This window comes from Siphateles boraxobius, unplaced genomic scaffold (assembly GCF_051911475.1).
Source record: "Siphateles boraxobius isolate OS27281-9 unplaced genomic scaffold, OSU_SipBor_1 13, whole genome shotgun sequence".
NCBI classification, from domain to species: Eukaryota; Metazoa; Chordata; class Actinopteri; order Cypriniformes; family Leuciscidae; genus Siphateles; species Siphateles boraxobius.
This window is the reverse complement of record NW_027508733.1, coordinates 23,171,062-23,183,511: the sequence shown is the minus strand read 5'-3', so window position 1 is coordinate 23,183,511 and position 12,450 is coordinate 23,171,062. Positions and strand designations below refer to the sequence as shown.

Sequence of the window (12,450 nt, the reverse complement as noted above, 5' to 3'; positions counted from 1 at the left end):
ATATGGACGTAGTGTCCGTGACGTCACCCGTAGGTTTCTGAAGAGTGCTTTTGAAGCCTAAAGTAGGCGGGGCCAACCGTCGCCATCTTGGCATCGCGTCAGCTCTCGTCACTCCGGGATAAAAGAAAATGGGCAAAGAGGCGGAGCGTGGGTGGAGCTGAGGTACTAATGCTATGCTACTGGCCTCGTGCTAAAGTGACAGCTGAATGTAGAAGTAAAGCCAATAGTTAAAGTTCATGTTTTTGCCCTTCAAAATACTATAATAATTAAAAGACGTAACTAAAAGTGAGACTATGTGTATCGGGATGCATTATTATTCTGCTAGTTAAAAATGTATTATCATGCAGTAACTTACAATATTGCTCTGAGCTTGTGCGTGTGACAGTGATTCATGCGCATACATGTCAGTCAGTGCGGCATCGCACGTCAAGTTCATCAAGAGCTTTATTCAGTTCAGTTGATTTTAAAATCTGATTTTGGCCGCTTCTCAATTTCTCAAATGGGTTAAACCAAAAATATTACCTCAGAAGTTCAAGTAAATGCACTAGAAATCCGCGCTCATTCAAGGGTGTGTATCTATTGCATGGACGGAGAGAAAGCACTGACACCTGCAGGATTTTCTCACGGTACTTTTTATTTAACACTTAAAAGTTTGAGAGCAACGGTACCGCATAACGAGTGTAGCCTGTACAGTATACCCCAAAAAGCAACGAAATTGTCAGACATCCATTAGTGTATGCGAGGAAAACAACTGGAAATACAACGCTGGTTGTTTTCTCCATACTCGACACCGACGGAATCCAACGGCGTGGGCAAAGGTATAATGCGTGTATTAAATTGTATGAAATAATCCCGAAAAAAGCACAAACACTGCAGAGATGGCAAGTACAGCAGCTGAGGGTGACGTTAACAGAGACAAACGTCGGCTAGCAGTTATAGCAGCAGCAATCCACCAGTCACGCAAGTGGCCACGCCCTTAATTATGCAGAACTTTAAGGCTTAATATAATTTAAACGGATGAGGTGTAAAAAAATTCACCCCCCTCACAGTTGTCATGAAGGGCAAAATTAGCTATATAGACCAAAACCACTTTTTGCTCCAGGCTGTAAACATATTTTTTTCTGCTGTAAAGTTGGGGATTTTAACATGGGGGAGATACAGATTTGACTCACTTTTGCAGCCTGCCTCAAGCGGTCAGTCGATGAATTGCAGTTTAATTCACTTCCGTGTTGGTTTCAAGAGAGAGACGGGGAGGTTGCCGCTTGCGTACTACACAGTGAAAAGCGTCGAAAGCGGGTAGAACAAAAATGGCGGAGAGATTAGAAAGGTTGATTCTGTCAGTTCTGTATGATCTCTCTGATGAGGGTTATAGAGATATTAATAGGAAGGCTGCTGCGTGAGGAAAGTTGCTCAGGACGTTGACATGTCAGGTCGGCTAAAACATGTGATATATTGGTATAATTTATACCAAAGCTTGTCCCAATGCTTATGTCCCCCTAATGTGCCAATGCTTATGTCCCAAAGCTTGCCTACTCTTTTGCATCCGGATGACCAACGGACACGATTTTCTTCGCACCGCACTCGGTCGGACCCGTATCGGACCCATTCGCATGCGATCTGCGAATCTCCATAGGAAATGAATGACTTCCGGTCGTTTCGGAGCCGTATCGGGGCTGATTTCAACTGCCAGTGTGAAGGCGGCGTAAGTCCCTCCCCTCCGCTTCCGGCTCATGGGACCTTATTTCGGAAAAAAATATGTATGGAAGTCAATGGCGAGAGACAACTTATCTTTTTATTCCATCTGACCTGTGCCCTGAATTACACATATGATGTTTGTCAATTTAAAAGATAATTATGAAAGTCAAGAAAGTAACAGTTTGTCATAAAAGAGAAAAGTAACATTTAGTTTTATGTGAAAATCGCTCAACGAACTACATCTCTAATCACCAAGCGTGCCGCACAAGCCCTGAAAAGTGAAGCGTCTCCGATCGATCGCCTCCCGGTGACCGGTCCTAGTATAGCTCATAAACCCCGCCTCCCCGTGTTATTCAATGGGACGTGAGACCAACTAAACGATTAAATTACACTTCACATATCTTTTTTCCAAAGATAGTTTCTGTCATTTACTGTAGTTTTTATCACGATGATTTAATTTCAAGTGTTTGTTTTTAAAGTAAGTTTGTTTTTAGTTAGTTATTTGATGCTATAAAAACGGTGCTGTGGCGTACATGATTGACAGCTGTGATTGACAGGTTCAATGAGCAAAGTAGTCACTGAAGCAGCAACGGACTTTTTTTCAGGATCTTTGGAGGACTGAGGAGATTGGATCTTTAAAGGCCGTGTTGCAGGGTTAATTTTTTTAACGAATTTGTGCAATTTGCTTGTTGGTAATAAACATTTAAACTGTTATCCATTGTATTTTATGTTGTTGGGTATCACAAAACGGAATATAATACGAAAAAGTAGGTACTATCTTATAGTGGTTTGCAACGATTCTCCTATCCCCCACAATGCATTGCATTACGTCACCTTGGGGAGAGAATTTACCAAAGCCCACCTTGAGAGCATTGAGAGTGACTAGAGAGACGAGTAGTAGACGAGAGTATTCAGATAGCGCAGATTATAGATAAATAGATAAATAAATAGATATAGATAGATAGATTGATTCAATGACAACAAAAAAAAAGTGTCGTTATTGTGTACTGCTGCTCGTAGACTAGCTCCAGTGCTCATTGCTGCGTTGCTAAATGATTGCAACTCACCAAGACACTTCACCAACTCTCCACTCCTTCTCCTCGGACCATGCATTTTAATGGGCTTTGACGGCCATCAGTTCTTGGCAATTCCTCATTTGCCCTCTCACGTCTGGCAGGTTCGAAATTATACGGCTGCGGGCCATCATACATGTTGGCTCTTGCCACCGCTTCCTCATCCCAGTCAGTCGCTATAGTTGTAATACTAGGCTGAGGCTACCTTTCCTCCACTTCTCCCCAACGTGACGTCATCACCGAATTGCGTAAAAAAAACGTTAATACCAAAAACGTAAAAAACTGGTCTTTAAGATCATTTTTGAGACATTTTGAAAATGATATACATATCTTGAATGATTTATGTACCCATTAATCAACAGTGGTGGTTAACCTGCAACATGGCCTTTAAATTAAATATCTAAGGGTGTATTCAGACCAGGAAAGTCCGATAGTTCACTTGCTTTGGTCCGGACCGGACCAAATAAAATTATTATAAAATTTTTTTGGTACGGTTCGCTTTCACACTGCTCTTTTTGCAAGTGAACCAAAATTTGTGAACAAAACCACACGTGTGCTAAGGTACTCCATTCATTGGACAAGGATTCTCAAGTAGGGTAATCAGGAAGTGCAAAAAAGGCTCAACATGGAGATATTTCGTACTGCAATATTTGTTCTTTTACTAATTTTGTGTTATTCTGTACAAACGCAATATGAAGAAACTAATGAGTATCATATGATACAATGTCATCTATACAATGTTGTAATTCGGATTTTGAGAAGACGACTATGTGCTGCAAGACGGTTCCGGCGGAGAGAACATGCTCTCATGTGTGCCTACCATGGCATGCTGACAGTGGCACTGCGCACGACTCATTTTATCAAATGTAGTAGGCTACAACAGATCACTTTCCCATATCGCAACTCCGACTACGGAAGCCTGTTAACTCAAAGGTGCAGTGCTTTCTTGCAATTGGGTCGGTTCATGTTCACACCGTAAACGAACCGTACCAGAGTTCGTTTGGAACCGTACCGAGACCACCTCTTCAGCTGGGTCTCGGTTCGGTTGTTTGGTCCGCACCCGAGTTCGATTGCTGTATTCACACCTGCCCAAAAGGTCCGCACCAAGGGGGGAAACGAAATAGAGTTCGATTCAATCGAACCAAACAAGGCAGGTGTGAATACACCCTTAATTAATTATTTCACACCGACATAATGGTTTGTTCTGCAGCAGAGGGACGTGCTTACGCTTGATTCAGCGGGAGTGAGGGCGGGACCAGAGCGGGACGTTGATTTCGCGGCTTTACTACCTGCTCACTACTGCGCATGTCTGGTCCCGAAATCGCAACTGCGCAGACTCAAGTCCCAAGATGTCAGCGCGATCTCGGGACAATGGCAGCTTCACTTCTCGCCAATGGAAGAGAACGAAGAGGCGTCGTCCATCTTTTTTTACAGTCTATGCTCGTCACGCATGTACGTCAGCAAGCTCGTATGTGTGCAGTCTGGTACAAAACAGACAGGCATGACGGCGTAACGTTACGATTATAACGTTAGACTATAGAAAACATGACAGACGTTATTTTCAGTAAAGTTAGCTTCATTCATTGAGAGAAAAGGTAAGACGTCACATGCGCGCCTTTTGGGTTTGTAGTCTTTGTAATTACGTATTTTCACAGTCTTATACCTCAACAGTTTTACATCCAACTGCGACTTTCTTGACTTTAAAATGTATCTTTTAAATTGACATCATATGTGTAATTCAGGGCACAATTCAAACGGGATCCAAATATTTGTTGTCTTTCGACATTGACTACCATACAATATTTTTCCGAAATAAGGTCCCATGGTGGTCCACCGGAAGGGGAGGGACTTAGGCTCTCTATTGACAAGCTGTGCATAAAATAATCTTAAACTTTGCCAAATCGCGTGTGGTTGCATTGCGATTAATCGTGCAGCCCTATTTATAAATATCTAAGCATTCAAAAATTACAATCTCTCACTAACGCCAATATGGGTCAATGATTTTGATGACATCACTCTGCATTTCAGCTTCTCATCAGATTTACTGTCCAATCAGATTCCTTTAGAATCTAAAGCGTCCCGCGGCCCGCCCCCAATAGACACTGACACTGTCTTTACAAAGTGACATCGCCAACTACTGGCCTGGCAGCAGAATACAGCGATTTTAATCATTTCATTCTGTGTGAACGGGATTGTTTTGACAACGTTGTCGTCTGTAAATGAAAAAACGCAAAAAAAATCGTTGTCCTGTAAACTTACACTTAAGCTCAAACAGTGGAGCATGCCGCTTGCAATGGCCAGGTTATGGGTTCGCATTAGGGAATGAATAAACTGATCAAATGTATTCCCTGAATGCAATCCTTACGGGGGAAAGCGACTAACATTGCATTCAAGGTATAGTCTACTTTACATTGAACGTAAATTGATAACAATGAGATCAGAACTTTTGTTTTGTCAGTGTACTGTTCGATATAGACGTCATTTAAGAAGTTGTGTATTTCTTTTAGCAAGCAAGCATATTTATTTAGGGATTCTGGCTAGCTTGTTATCAAACTTTTTGGCTACAGAAATGCACTGAAAATGTGTATATTCAAATACAAGAAATATGTAAAAAAGATACACACTTTTAAGACCACACAAACTTTTTCATTGACCCCCTTTTTCAGAGAGGGTCGTTCTTGCACCCTGCTACAGGTGCTAGTTTTATCATACAAACATGCATTGACTGCATCAAGTTAAGCACTTTCTCAGGTTTGTCTTGTGTTCATATATAAGCAATGATCAGCTCTCATTAAAAGGGTCCAGCAACAACAGCTATCCTTAGTAGATGGGACTAACAGGTTAATCCCATGTAGTCACATAAACCCCATGATCTTATTAGGGGTGCTCAAAGCTCATATTCACAGTCGCAGATACACAACACAGCACAAGATCATCAACTCGATTCTAACATGGCTGCATGGACAAAGATGGTCAATTTAGGTGATTTCTCATAGGTGCAAGAATTGTACCTCTGTTTGCAGAACTCTAGTATGGATAACAATCCATTTTAGGATGGGTCAAGCACAATGCAGGACCATGGCTTCATCACCTGATGTTTGATTGGCTCTGAAGCCTAGTTGGCTCATTCATCAAATAACAAATTAGCTTACTGTTTGTTGCTATGTGAAAGCAAGAATTCAAAAGATAGCCTTTTTATTAATTGATGTAGGCTAATTTGAAAGTATGATGCTCTAGGATAAATGTGGTGTAGTATAAAACAGCTATGAGTCATGAATTGATACATGCTGTATTTGGACTACAGTTAATGTCAATTTGACAGTGTATTTGCTAACTGACCATGCTAGCATGCCAGTGTCACACATCCTATTAAGCCCAAAATATACTTCTGACACTGGACAAGAAGGAAACTTTGTAGTGCACGGCTAAGCACATGTGAGTAATGGAGTATAACTAACTGTACGCAAACAAAATAACGCAAGTTATACTGTATAGCAAATCTCGGATGTGTGATTGTTTATATCACAGCAAAATATAAAGTGTATTATCGCACATCTCTCTATATAAAGTCAGTCATAATATCCAACTTTATCCCCATAACATACAGTACACTCACATAAAGTGATAAATATTGGCCACCTAGCAAATCCCAAATGGATAAAAAAAATTTACACCGCAAAATTAAACCATTTTATGACCCAATTCTTTATGTAAAGCTGGATATACAAGTCCGACTTTATCTATGTACAGTATACTTTACACAGCACATCTCAATTGATTGATTGCTTATATTGTCGCAAAATGTAACCTAGCTATCGCCCAGCTTTAATCTGCTAAATGCTACTTGGCTTGACAATATAAACCCCCAGTGAAACCCCCATTTTGGAACATTTATTTTTAAGAGTGTAACAGCGTTCGCATTTCATCCAACGTACATTAGGGAAGCAGACAACTTTTCAATGAATGTTAAAGTGTTTTTTTTCTTTTTCTTGTAAATACTTGTAGGTTTAACACTTCTCAAGACCTCAACGCTCTGCCTGGAAAAACCTTGCCAAAACAGGGCAGAGTGCAGGGAAGCCCCGTCTGACTTCCTATGCCAGTGTCAGTCGCCTGTGCCAGCCCTGCCCAGCACGCGTTGTGAATCTTCCAATGCGCTCTGCCAACTGTCCATCTGCCAGGGCAATGCTACGTGTCATCCCTCCGGCGCCCACCCAGGGGAACTGGTTTGCCAATGTGAGCCCGGCTTGTTGGGGCAGGACTGTTATTTCAGTGCCCAGCTCTGTGCTCAGGGACTGTGCGGGGACAGTGTCCGCTGTCTGGCAGTGCAAAACACGAGCCCGGGGTATGCATGCATCTGTCAAGAGGGTTTCACCGGGAGTTCTTGCGAGAAAGAGGTGGACCATTGCTCCCCCAACCCCTGCCGCAACCGCGCCATCTGCCGCAGCAGACGGGACGGCCCCACCTGCTTCTGCGTGCCGGGATTCCAGGGCAAGCGCTGCGAGATCGAGGTAAATGAATGCGTGTCATGGCCCTGCAGGAACGGAGCCACTTGTGTGGACAAGATCGGGCACTACATCTGTCTCTGCAGGCCTGGATACATGGGTGAGTGAAAGGGACCATGTGCGACTCACCTGTTAGACTGACATGTGGAATGTCTCAACAGTGCCAAATGCAGCTAATGCCATCTTGTGGCTGAATGATGATATTGCACTCTAAAAATGCAACATTTGTTTTATGAAGGACCACTGACAAAACGTAAAGATATTGTTTAATATAGCTAATAAGAGAAATTATCAAGTACATTGACCCTATAGTGGGTTATGCTGTATCTTAATTGGATAAGAAGTCGTGAAAAATTAGGTTTTTGAACTAGGTGTTTGAACCCAAATGCAAGAGAATAGAATACAAGCATTTTGACAACCTCCTCGTGTGAAAACAAGCCCTGGTATCTTAAAACAAGTGATGTTAATCCTCACGGTTCAAATCTGCTTAAAAACATTTTTGATCAAGTTAAGGAAAAGCTGTGGGCAGCATATCAATTACCCTAAAGACTGACTGGAAGCTTCCAGTTACAGTCTGTTTGATCCAGGATGAGGCCTGTCCAGATGGTATGTGTAATAAGCCATGCAGAGATCTCGACAAAAAGCGGATTGGCATCTTTGCACTCAACACCACTGTCTCTGATGTTCCAGGTAGCAGCTGTGAGGTTCAGATTGATGAGTGTCAATCACAGCCCTGTCTCCACGACGGCAGTTGCCATGACCACATCAACGGCTTCTCGTGTACCTGCCTGGCGGGCTTCCATGGGGAACGCTGTGAAACGAACATTGATGAATGCAGTGACCAGCCATGCCAAAATGGAGCTCTGTGTGTGGATGAAATCAATAGGTACAATACATTTCCATGTTAGTATTTTGGTCTGTTTTATATGTAGGTCTCATTTCAGGAAACAGTTGATAATTTTTAATAAATCGTTCTATTTTTTAAAATCATTCCTAAAGGGCTGTCGATTTAACACATTAAATCAATTCATTAGTTATGGGAAAAAATAAAGCAATAAAATTATTAACTCATTTATCGCGCCCACCTTGCCCCAGACCTCCGTAGGTCATCTGACATTTCATACAGTTGATTGATGATGAAGATGACGCAAAACCTAACTGTGCGATGGAATACAGTTAGATGCCCCTAAAATTCATTTCTGTCAGGACCACTATCATCAAATACGATTGACAATTAGCATACAGTTTGGATTGGCGGTATGGTTCCATTCTGGGCAAGAACTCCCTGCGCATCGATGCAGCCTATGGATAAGAGCAGGGAGAGCAGCAATAACCCTACTTAGGGTAAACAGAACAGAACCAACATGAATGTATGCAGATATCGTTAATTCAAGATTTTAAAGTACTACATAATTCGAGAATTTATTCTGCTTCAAGGGGAATCAGAATGCCAAATCCTGACTGACAAGAGGAGGAGCTGGGGATGGAGGAGGGTAATTAGCTCCTGAGAAACGAGATAGCTGCTGATAATACTGAAGAAAATTATATATGTATACACAGTCAGCCATCGTATTCCTGTAGACGTGGATCATCTGATGCAAGCTTGACTAATGTGACCTGCCAGAATGACGCTACGCTTGATGTAAATAATTCTATTACAAATTAAATCTGATTAATTATAGCCCTAATTCCTATATATACTATATAGGGAAATAAATTGAAATTGAATTTTGCATAAAGAAAATTAAGCCTATTTTTGTACCAATATTTTTTTTGATGATTATAATGATGACAGAAATTAGGAAATGATGAAATGATGGTTTCATTTTCTTTATTCAAAATATAATCACTTTCTTTTCAATGATGGGGTATATGCTTTTGTCAGAACACTATTAATTATTTTAAATATAAATAATTATAATGTAAATCAGTTTTCAAAAATTAGGAATATATTTGTAAATGAAATGATAAATAAATAAAACTAGTCCCTCATTTCACACAGAGTAGGTGTAAACCACATCTATTGTAGAATAGTATTATGTTGAAATGTAAGCTTATTATGTTGAATCATTCTGTGAATGTGCTCAAAATGAGTATACCTGTAATTAAATAACATATATACGTATATTTATTTTGAAATAATCTTATAGCTACCGCTGTGACTGCTCACAGACTAACTTTACTGGTGTTCACTGTGAGATCCCACCTCCTCCCTGCTGGTCTCAACCCTGCCTCAACGACGCCTCCTGTGAGGATGAAAATGGGAACTACACCTGCATTTGCTGGCCAGGTGACTAAAATATACTAAAATAAACTTTAATATTGTGGCTCTGTATTTATTTTTTATTAAAAGGATTATGTACATGATTGGTAGATCTATGTATAATGTACATGCAATACTTGGAATGTTCATTCATTTCTTCATTTTAGAAATCATGGTAAAGGCTTAAAATAAGTTATGCAAACTAGGACACAAAACATCAATAGGTTGTCCTCTCATATCTCCTCTTTACTAGGGTTCGAGGGTCGTAACTGTGAGACAGATGTCAGTGAGTGTGACAGCAGTCCCTGTTTGAATGAAGGCACTTGCATTGAGCGCTCATGGAAGCCACTTTATGGCACAGAGCCCTTGTTTCCTTCTCAATACAACCCCAGGCATGCTTCCGGCTTCATCTGCAAATGTCCACCAGGATTTTCAGGTATCTCACAGCCCCATTTAAACTTTTGATTTATACATCATTCACTAAGTGTGCCATTGTTAAAAAGTAGGATTAAGATAAACTGTTGATTATTATTCAGAAGAGAAGGTTGTGTTAGTCCCACTCACCAATCTATCTCAGGACATTTTCTTATATAAACCCATTTATTTATTTTCTTTTGTGCGGCTAGCTGATACAGTTCAGTTTGTGTGCATTTTCTACACCCTGTGAGAAATAAATTGTCATTCGACCATATTCCTAGATCTGACCGATTTAAAGAAGTAGTTTCAATAAGGGAAGGGTCAAAAATCCAGGACTGTCCCAACAAATATGGTCACCCTAGTGGCTCTAAGTTCTGTAAAAATCAAATTTCTGAAGGAAAACCAGAATCAATAAACCCTAATTGCTTTAAATGCCTGGCTAAATATTGCCTTTAATGAGCATATTATGAGCATCGTGAGGTTGATGCAACTATACATCAGAACTTGTCTGATTTGCATAATCAAAACCAAATCAGGCGTTTTATAACATATCATTCAGCACAAATTACTGATTCTCTGACAAGTCCCAGTCGAAATAACTAAACTTATAAATGCAAAATGATTTTTTACTTTTTAGATTATACAAGAGAGTTTGGTTCTGTTACCAGCTCAGGACATGACTCACAGGCGGAGGCTATAATTGGGCTTTGCCATTGTAAGATGCTCAGGTTGCATTAGGCTAATCCCCCGGGAGCTGGCTTTGATGGGGGCCTAGTGTTGCCGTACACAGTTTTTCTTGAAGGAATGAATGTACGTTGACGGCTGTCTGTTAAGATGGCCTTTGCTATAGATGGATCCATCAAATAGCAATGTGACTGAACAGATGTGTGGCTGATGAATTGTAGACTTCTAATACCATGGAAGCTTTAGTTTGGATTTGGAGTGTCCTGTTGCTCGTTTCAGGTAAATTTTCACAGTTTTGTTGTTGTTTGGATTTCGTTTTGGTTGTAAAAGTGTGAAAACTATTTCTGTTTGAACATAATGTTTAACTTGCAATAAATTTAGGTCATCAGGTTGTGTAGCTACTGATCGTTTGTTCATGGTTTCCATAAGATACATTATTCACAGCTGCTTAATGTTTTTATCCAGGCATTTTAAAACGTATGCATAACTAAATGCTCATTCAGTGAAAATTTCAGGCACTTCTTTTTAGAAATAAGAAAACTCATTTGGCATAAAGTTGAGTGATGGTTATACAATCAGCTTTACATATTTGTTTTCCTGAGGGATAATTGACTAAAACGTGCCCACATTATCCCTGGCGTGAGCCATTCTTTAGTTATTGACTCTTTTCTGACATTGCCACAAATGCAACAAATAGTTTTATAGATAATCTCTTATAAAAACAATACGGTCTTGTTTTAGAATTGCAGCGGGGACAGTTCATTCTTGGACTACAATCTTTATTAAATGTTTACTTGTAAGAAACTTGACTGAATTCCACTCTGGGCTTTCCAATTTCAGGTGCCTTGTGTGAGCAAAATACTACTGCTTGTACCACCAACCTGTGTCATAATGGAGCCACATGTGAGGACTTTCTGGGCAGCTACAAGTGCATCTGCCCGTATGAAAGCCATGATGGAGTCCTCTATGGTGGCCGTAACTGTAGCGAGCCCCTGGTGGGTTGCGAGGGGCATGAGTGCCAGAACGGGGCGGCCTGCATGCCCTTCCTGAGTGAAGGTGTACATGGCTACGGTTGCATCTGTCAGCAAGGCTACACCGGCTCTTACTGCCAGACGCCCACTGTATTCTCCTTTGAGACAATTGGAGGATTCCTGCACCTGCAGACGCCGCTGCTGGGTGCAGAAACATACTTTAATATCACACTAAGCTTTCGCACAGTGCTGGAAAACACAGTACTCTTCCAGAGGGGTAGCGAAGGGGTCATTCTCAGCCTAGAGCTGCGGGAGACACACCTGCTTCTTGATCTTAGTAGTGACCCTCAGACAGACACAACCAGCTGGACTCTGACGCTGCCTCAGGATGTATCTGATGGCGAATGGCACACAGTAGAGGCTGTACTTGGAGAGGGTACCCTTCTGTTGCAACTGCTGGAGCCATGCCAGGATGCAGATAACTGTGGTGCAACAGCCCAAGTGGATACCAGCGCCCTTGAGCTGGAGTCAGCTCTACAAAGCACCTTTGTTGGAGGATTGGATGAGGGAGGAGGCACCGGCTCATTCATCGGCTGCATGAGGGACTTGTTTGTGGACTCGCAGCTCATGGTACCGGAGGACTGGTTGAGCAGCTCAGCGGTGAATGTTGTGCGAGGCTGCAGCCATCATGACCGATGCCTTTCTGGTCCATGCGAGAACCATGGAGAGTGTGTTAACCTTTGGCAAGGTTACCAGTGCAGATGTCTGAGACCGTATGTGGGTCAAAACTGTGGTGATGGTAAGGACACCACGGATTGACCTCACATTAACCATGTCTACACTGG

General features: G+C 41.4%; 1 protein-coding gene across 1 annotated transcript in view; it reads left to right on the top strand.

Moving 5' to 3' along the window:
• crb1 (crumbs cell polarity complex component 1) overlaps positions 1–12,450 on the top strand; it is a 38,761-nt gene that overhangs the window by 2,346 nt on the left and 23,965 nt on the right. The window contains exons 2-6 of the mRNA XM_077226662.1: positions 6,774–7,370; positions 7,961–8,156; positions 9,421–9,560; positions 9,787–9,969; positions 11,475–12,404. Of these exons, the coding sequence (XP_077082777.1) occupies positions 6,774–7,370; positions 7,961–8,156; positions 9,421–9,560; positions 9,787–9,969; positions 11,475–12,404 (2,046 nt within the window). The remainder of the gene's footprint in view (positions 1–6,773; positions 7,371–7,960; positions 8,157–9,420; positions 9,561–9,786; positions 9,970–11,474; positions 12,405–12,450) is intronic.